We start from the raw sequence: 8017 nt of genomic DNA, 5'->3' as shown, positions 1-8017 counted from the left end.
TCAGCAGGGGAAGGACCCCATGGTATTTGCTTTTCAGAACAACCTCTCTGGTTCTGCGGAGTGGTGGTGATGGGGAGGGAGGAGAGGCCTGGGGCTGCTGGGGAAGCTGGTTCCATAACCCAGGTGCATGATACAGGGCAGAAGCTGGGGCAGGAGCTGGAGGATGGACTGGATGCCCACCCAGGAGGTATACAGGAGTGGGCGCTGGGGGCGGGGGGGCGGGCCTGCAGTCCCAGGCTGTCAGGGAATCTGCTGACCCAGGAGGGCAGAAAGGGAAGAAGCCTGGGGTGGGGGCCAAGGTTGGATTCTAGAGTCTGCCTCATCCTCCCTCCCCACCCTGGGCCTAGGTTTCACTTCTTGTGAGTCCCAGGGCAACACCACCAGCCCTTTACACGGCTGCACTCCCATTTTTAAGTGATTCTGTGAGCACTCCCAACCACTGGCTCCATCGTGTTCCTCCCCTGGCCCAGTCAGAGGTAGGACCCGGAATCCAGGGGTCCAAGCCTCTGGCCGGGGGCTCCTGCACGTCCTGCGCTAAAAAGCGCCGGGGGTGGGGGCCAGCTGCGTCCCAGACGGCAACGGGAAACCCAGTCCGCACCGAGGCCCCAGGAGGCCGTGTCACTGCCATTGTAACTGGAAAGACTCCAGGTCCAGGAGGAAGGGGCTGCCCAACGGCGGGAACAGAGGTTGCGCCGAGTTCCGAGTTTTGCACCGCGCCCCTCTTCCTCCAGTCCCGCCGGGACGTTCCCGCCCAGAGGTGACCTCCTAGCAGGGGAGGTCCCCAAACCCCAGGCCCTGCGGGGCGGGCGTACCGGGAGGGTGCTGGCGGGGCGAGGGGCGGGCGCTCAGGGCGCGGCCGGCGGCTACTCGTGGGCCGCACTGGGCCGGGGGTGCCCTCCCTCCGCCTCTTCCTCCGCGGGCCGGGCCGGGCCGGGCCGGGGCGGAGCGGGGCGGCGGCATGGCGGGCCGGCGGGCCGGGGCCGGGACCGGGGTCTGGACGCTGCTGGCGCTGCTGGCGCTGCGGGCGCTCGGCGCCGCGGCGCACCCGCAGTGCCTGGACTTCAGGCCGCCCTTCCGGCCCCCGCAGCCGCTGCGCTTCTGCGCGCAGTACTCGGCCTTCGGCTGCTGCGCTCCCGAGCACGACGCGGCGCTGGCCCGGCGCTTCGGGGCCCTGGAGGCGCGCGTGGACGCCGCGATTTGGGCCGAGTGCGCCGGCTACGCGCTTGACCTGCTGTGCCAGGTGAGCGGGCGCGCGGGGCGCGCGCCAGGGGCCTAGTTCCTAGATGGGAGGTCAGCTCTGGCAACCCCACTGGGCCAAGCCCCCCACCCCCCCCCGCCACCCCCGGCAGGAGTAACTGGGCACGGGGCAGAGACTCGGGCAACCTGGGATGGGCTTTGCCATCATTAGCTTTGTGACTTGGGCTTTCTCTGGGCCTCGGTTTCCCCTCTTGATGAGGTCATCACTCCCTCAGAGTTTGGGGGGCTCTTCTGCCCTGGAACCGCCTAAAGACCCCCAGTGCCGCGGCCCTGGAGAGCCCTGCCCTTGTCGGAGTACCAGGGTGGGAAGCCTCTGTCCCGCTCGGGGCTCCCCTGCGCTGCCCCCGCGGGGAGATGGGAGCCGCAGACCCCTGCAGAGGGCATGGTCAAAGCGCTGGACTTGGGTTTGTCGAGGGGTTTGGGGGCACACTGCTCCCAGTGAGGGCCCTTCCCCCAACCTGAAGGAGCTGTCTGACAGCCCCTCAGTACTCCGGGATCCTGACGTGCACTGGTGCTCGATCCTGGGTGACCCCCGGTGCTGAGATGTTCCAGGTGATTCCAGACCATACCTTGGTTTGTGCTGTGCCCTTTCCCTGGGATGGCACTCCCACCCGGCGTAGGCATAGGCGCTCTCATCCTCCAAGACCACCCCAGTGAGATCCCTTTGGTGAAACCCCTCTGCCCCCTGTGGGGGCTGAGGCCCCGCTTCTGCTCACACCAGATTGTGCCTTAGCTGTTCGTTTTCCTGATTCCGGAGTGCCTGAGCAGGAGCCCTGGCCGGCGATGGGTGGAGGCTGAGAAGTCCTAAGGCTGGCCCTGGCCCCGCAGCTGGGCAGTGGGAGGACCCATGGGTGGAGGGGTCCTGCCCACACAGCACAGAGTCGTAGCCTTCAGCCGGCAGGGGCAGGCACTGATGGGAGGAGCGAAAGGGCTGGCTTAGATCCAGACATACTAGGGTTCGATCCTGGCTCTGCCACTTCCTGGCTTTGTGACCCTGGGCAGGTCATCACTGCCCTTCAGTTGCATCATGTTTACAACAGGGGCGATCCTAGCTTCCCCCCTAGGGTTGCCATGAAGACTAAATGACACATACTCAGGGCTCAGTGGACGATTCTGCCTGGGTTTCTCTAGTGTCTCCTTGGTCCCCACTGGCTGCCCACCCCTGAGCACGGACTGAGTGGGGCCTACAGGCTGATTCAGGGAACGCCCAGAGTGGCAGGGACTTTCTTGGTGGTCACACAACTCAGTGGTGGCCATGGTGGCACTCGGACCACAATTGTTGCCATGTGAATGGGCCATCTGGGTAAGAAATAAGGGGGGGGCTGGGAGCAGACAAGGAGACAGACCCTCGGGAGCTCCAGAATGCAAGGGGGTGGGCAGCTGTCCTTTGGCGGAGTCTGCTGAGCACCCACACTGTGCATCTCAGGGGAGCCAGAATGGTCTGGTCAAGTGTCCACCTAGCTCACCTGCCTGGGGACTCCTGGGGCAGATCTTCTGGCCTTCCCACCCTGGTCACATAGCAGAGTACATGCATCCACCCCACTTTTTTTAATTGAGCATTTACTATGTGCCAGGCTCAGCAGGGCCCAAAGGTGTGCAGGTCTGAGGAGGGAGAAGGGAAGGGTCAGGCCTGCTACCCCTACCCTGGCAGGAGGCTCCCCTCTCTCCTTGGGAACCTTCCCAGTACGGCCTGGCCTTGAGCAAGCAGAGGTAGAATGGCCACTAGCATCTCACCCCAGGCATCTCTGGGAGTGACCTCATGTCTGGAGCAAGCTTGGAGAGTACACCCGAGGCTGGATCACAGTTTCCCTGCCAGGGCCTCGTGGGAGGGAGGGAAGGAGAATGCTAGATGGGGGATGGTATTCTCTGCAAGCCAAGGCTGCGTCTGGATTCAGCACCTCCTGATTTCCACGAGGGGAGGTGGCCAAGGTACCTTATTTACAAGTTTCAGTCAATGACGGCATTCAGGGATCCACATCTGCTCGGGCTCCAGATGGGGAGAGAGACCATGAAACCATGCCTACGCCCAAAGTCCCCCCCACGAACCTGCCCCTATCTGGCACCCACAACTCCTCCAGATGCCCAGGATGGCTCCTTAGCCAGAGGCCAGTAGTCCCTCCTGGCCCCTTCAGACCCTTTCTTGGGGCTTTGCCCTCGTCCATCTGATGCCTGTGTCATCGGGAGGAGAAGGGACAACTTGTGACACGTGGCAGCTCAGGCCCCAGGTTTATGGGAGCCAGTCCACATAACGAACTTCCCATGTAACTGAGATGGCCTCTTTAAGTACCTAAAATCATCAAAGCATGGTTTCTGATAGAAGTCTGTGCAAAACATGCTCTGCGGGCTCAGGTACTGGGCAGACATTTCCTCGGAGCCTGTTAGGAGTTGGCCCTATGCTGGGTGCTGGGCCCAGAGGCAGTTGGCCAGTAGCAAGCTCAGTCTCAAAAGTCCCCTTGTTCAATTCAGGAGACAGACACACAGACACTTACCAGAATGGCCAGAAGGCTTCCCAAGGGTGACTGTGGAGCCATAGTGAAAAAGGCCATACTTACCCTGAAAAAGTCAGGGAAGGCTTCCTGGAGGAGGGGACACTGAGTGGCCTCTTGATAGTCCGTATTGTCTGAGCATTATTTCAACAAACACATGCATCATTTCAGTTTATTCCTCCCAATGATTCTATGAGGTTGGAATTTTTTCCCCTTTTATAGATGAAGAGATAGGCACAGAGAGGTTAAGGAAATTGCCCAAGGTCACTCAGGGAATGGTAGACTCAGTCTCCAGTGTGCTCTGACTCCAAAACCCCTCTCTTAATCACTTTACCTGCCTTCTTGAAGCCCCGCCATGTGCTGGGCCCTGGGGTCCCTGCCCTGGATGGTCTCACAGCCTATGGGGTGGATACACAAAGAGATAATTAAGTCCTAGTCAAGCAGACCAGCTGAGCAGTGGGGAGGTGACAGCAGAAGTGGAGAGCTCACACTGCAAGCTACAGAATTACAGTTTGGTGAATGTTGTGTCTGAGATACGGACAGAGAGCTGTAGGAGCATCCACAAGGGCTAGGGGATCAGGGCTCTGAGAGAATAGAGGTGTAAGGGAAGACTGTTGAGTTGCGCTCTGAGTCATGAATAGGAGTTTGCCAGATGCAGAAGTGGGAGCGGAGGGAACGTCCTATAAGAGAATATTGTGTACAAGGACTCAGTCTTCCTGGGGAATTCCCTGGCGGTCCAGTGATAGGACTCAGCATTTTCACTGCTGAGGGCCCGGGTTCAATCCCTGGTTGGGGAACTCAGATCCCGCAAGCTGCACGGCGCAGCCAAAAAAAAAAATAGACGTGGTCTTCCTAAAGAGTAGACGGTGGACATAAGAAGCCTTCGGGACTCAGGACCATGGGTCATGAGTATCAGTGACGGCACATTGGCAACCTCGGGGCAATAATGTGGGCAGGCTGTTTGCTCCTGTGCTGAAAGGCCCAGACAGCTAAGCAATGCGATACTGGGTTGGTTTTCCATGGGTTTTCTGCTGCCTCCCCCTCACTGACCACCGTGAGGCTAGTTGCCGACCGAACTCCTTGCGAGCTGCACCCTCTTGTCATTTCCTGCTCTGGACTACTCAGGCCTGGGCACCAGGTTTGTATTGTGTGTAAGTAAGAGTGCATGGGTCATGAGTAAGGGTTGGCCGGACCCAGTGGGTTTGACGCATGGATGCTGAAATTCCAGCCTGGCTCCCTGGAGGCCCTCCCTGCTCCATCTCTAGTTCTGGGTGGGGTTTTGATGAGTGGAGGGCACTCAGATTGGCTTTCAGAAGTCTGTTTTGCTCCCCACTGTGTCTCTGGAGCCGAGGACAGTGCCTGGCACAGAGTCGGTACCCAGTAAACACTTGTTGAACGAAACTCTGCTGAGTAATCTGAGAAAAGCCCTGGTCTAGGCATCGTGAGGCCTGGGTCTGAGCCTTGGCTTGGCCACTTTTTGGCACCTGGCCTTCTTTAAGCTTCAGGCTCTCATCTATACAGTAGAAATCACAATGACCCTACCTTGCAATGACTAAACGAGGCGTGTGAGCACACAGACCCCCTCTGGTCCACCCACGGCTGCTGGCTGGACTCACAAATGCTCCAGGGGAACCGTGGGAGAGGAGGCACTGCACAGAGGCCAGGGCCTGGCCGTCCGGAACATGTGGAAACACTCTCCCTGTCTGGGCCTGGGCAGTACTGACCAGACCCACAAGCACGTCACCAAGTGGCCCTCAGCCCCACAGTAGCAGTAGTTGGGCCAGGAGGACAGGCCGTGGTGTGACCAAAAGCCACAGTCATGTAAAGGGAGGGTACGGCCCCTGGCCAGGAGCCTGAGAACACAGTCAGGAGGGCGGCCTGCCACCCTCTGCCCCTGAGGGCCTCCTGTTGGAACCCAGCCTGGCCCTGCCTGTGAGGGCGGAGCGTGTGCCTGTCTGCGCCTCCCCTGCTGTGGGAAGAGCATCCCCTGATGCCTCGGGGGCCCAGGGTTGAGTCAGACCGGGCCTTGGCCTGGTGAGCTCACGAAGGGGGTGGGCGGGGGGTATCAGACACGTAAACAGTTACATGTGCTCAGGTCAGAGGCTCTAGCCGAGGGAGTCCCTTAGAGAGCCTGGGGTGCTGAGGCCTCTGCTCTGGGGGGCTCTCAGCTCTCAGGTGGTGGGCGCTGGAGCCTGAAGCTGGGAGAGGCCTGGTCACATTTGTTGCCACTGCCTGGGTTCCCAGAAAGCAGAACCTGGGGCAAAGCTCATGGCTATTTCCCTTATTAGGGTGAGAGGACGCTGTAAGCAGACGTGGCAAGGGGCAGAGGGAGAGCCCAGTCAACGATGCAGTTGCGAGTCGGCTGCTGCCAAACGTGACTGATGCTTGAATTGGCAAGACTGTGGTTCCAAGAAACCACACAAACTGTGAATCAGGACTGTCCTGGGGCAGGGGGCGGGGGGAGGAAGGCAGAGCAGGTTATCTGTCAGCTCCCTTCTCCCAGGGGTCAAAGGTCTGTCACATCAGGCATTAACTCCCCCACATTCCGGATGGGGCCCATGTGGGAGATGAGTGGGGTCCCAAGCGTCTCATCAATGGGGATGCCCTCAGTGGGAGGTGAGGGGTGAGCCACGGCTGTTGGGTTTTGCCCTGTGACGTTAGATCCCAGGACCAGTGAGGTCAAGAATGTCTGAAGAGGTGCCTGGGGTGGGGGGGGGGTGCTTCCTGATTCATTTGTGTCACAGAACAGCAGCTCTGGCAGCAGAGGACGGCCCCAGGGCCCTGCGTGGGAGGGGCTGAGACCAAGGTGACTAAGGGATGGAGGAAGGGGGCCCTGGTGGTCAGGGGGACATGTGGGCATGTGCGTAATCAACGCACTCACACGTGTACATGCACCAGCCTCCCCAGTGCTGGGAGGATGCGGTTGGCCTGAGACCAAACCCAGATCCTCCATGCTGACCGATGGCGCTGGGTGACACTGGAGGGCCCGCACCTGGGTCTCCCCATCTGTAGCACTCTCACCCTCATGGGCTCTTTTTTTTTTTTTGAATTAATTTATTAATTTATTATTTATTTTTGGCTGCACTGGGTCTTTGTTGCTGCGCGTGGCTTTCTCTAGTTATGCCGAGCGGGGGCTACTCTTCGTTGCGGCGCGTGGGCTTCTCATTGCAGTGGCTTCTCTTGTTGCAGAGCTCGGGCTCTAGGCGCGCAGACCTCAGTAGTTGTGGCTCGCGGGCTCTAGAGCGCAGGCTCAGTAGTTGTGGCGCACGGGCTTAGCTGCTCCACGGCATGTGGGATCTTCCCGGACCAGGGCTCGAACCCATGTGTCCTGCATTGGCAGGAGGATTCTTAACCACTGCGCCACCAGGGAAGCCCCCCTTCATGGGCCCTTGTGATGATTAAATGAATAATGGAGGGAGGAGCCCTTATTCCCTGTTAAGGGCTGGTCAGGATGGGTCAGTGCTCAGCACAATCCCTAGGTATTCACTGTGGGCCTCCTATGTGCTAGATATGGTCTCAGGCTCTGGGATACGGCAGTGCCCAAGACAGGCAAAATTCCTGCCCTCGTGGAATTTAGGTTCTGAGGAAGGCAGACAATAAACATGTAAACACACTGATTTTATAATAATATCAGGGAATGTTAAGATTTTGTTTTTTAAGCCGAGTCAGAGGCCAGGAGGGAAAGGGGGTGATGGCTGGGTGGTCAGGGAAGACTTCCTGGAGGTGCCCCTTGAGTAGGATCTAAAAAAAGTGAAGTGAGGGAATTCCCTGGTGGTCCAGTGGTTAAGAATCCATGCTTCCAATGCAAGAGATGCAGGTTCGATCCCTGGCCGGGGAACTAACACCCTGCGTGCCATATGGTGTGGCCAAAAGAGTTAATTAATTTAAAAAATTTAAAAAGTGGAGTGAATCATGGAGATATAGGGCAGAGGCAGCATATTAAAAGAGAAAGTGTATAAAGATGCCTCAGATCCTTTCTGGCACACAGTAGGTGCTTAAGATTAGCTCCTGATGCTAATGTTAGTAGTAGTAGTAATAGTGTGGTTATTCTAACAGAAGCATCAAGGTGAGAGAGAAGGAATGAAGGCGAGGAGATACAGGCCCTGTGTAGCTGCTGCTGTAGTTGAGACAGTTGGTGGTAATGGACAGATGGCGTCCACCCATTTTACAGATCAGCAGATTGAGGTTCTAGGAGATGGGGTGACCTGCCCGAGGTCACACGGCTGGTAAGACCACCCCAGAGCATCCCTGAGCCGTCCCTGTCTGTGCAGGAA

At 58.4% G+C, this 8017-nt stretch overlaps 1 protein-coding gene across 1 annotated transcript in view; it reads left to right on the top strand.

Moving 5' to 3' along the window:
* The first annotated feature begins 958 nt into the window (after positions 1–958).
* HHIPL1 (HHIP like 1) overlaps positions 959–8017 on the top strand; it is a 26510-nt gene continuing 19451 nt past the window's right edge. The window contains exon 1 of the mRNA XM_007455645.1: positions 959–1239. Within this exon, the coding sequence (XP_007455707.1) occupies positions 959–1239 (281 nt within the window). The remainder of the gene's footprint in view (positions 1240–8017) is intronic.

This window comes from Lipotes vexillifer, unplaced genomic scaffold (assembly GCF_000442215.2).
Source record: "Lipotes vexillifer unplaced genomic scaffold, Lipotes_vexillifer_v1.1 scaffold584, whole genome shotgun sequence".
Taxonomy (NCBI): Eukaryota; Metazoa; Chordata; class Mammalia; order Artiodactyla; family Lipotidae; genus Lipotes; species Lipotes vexillifer.
This window is presented reverse-complemented; position numbering and strand designations above follow the sequence as displayed.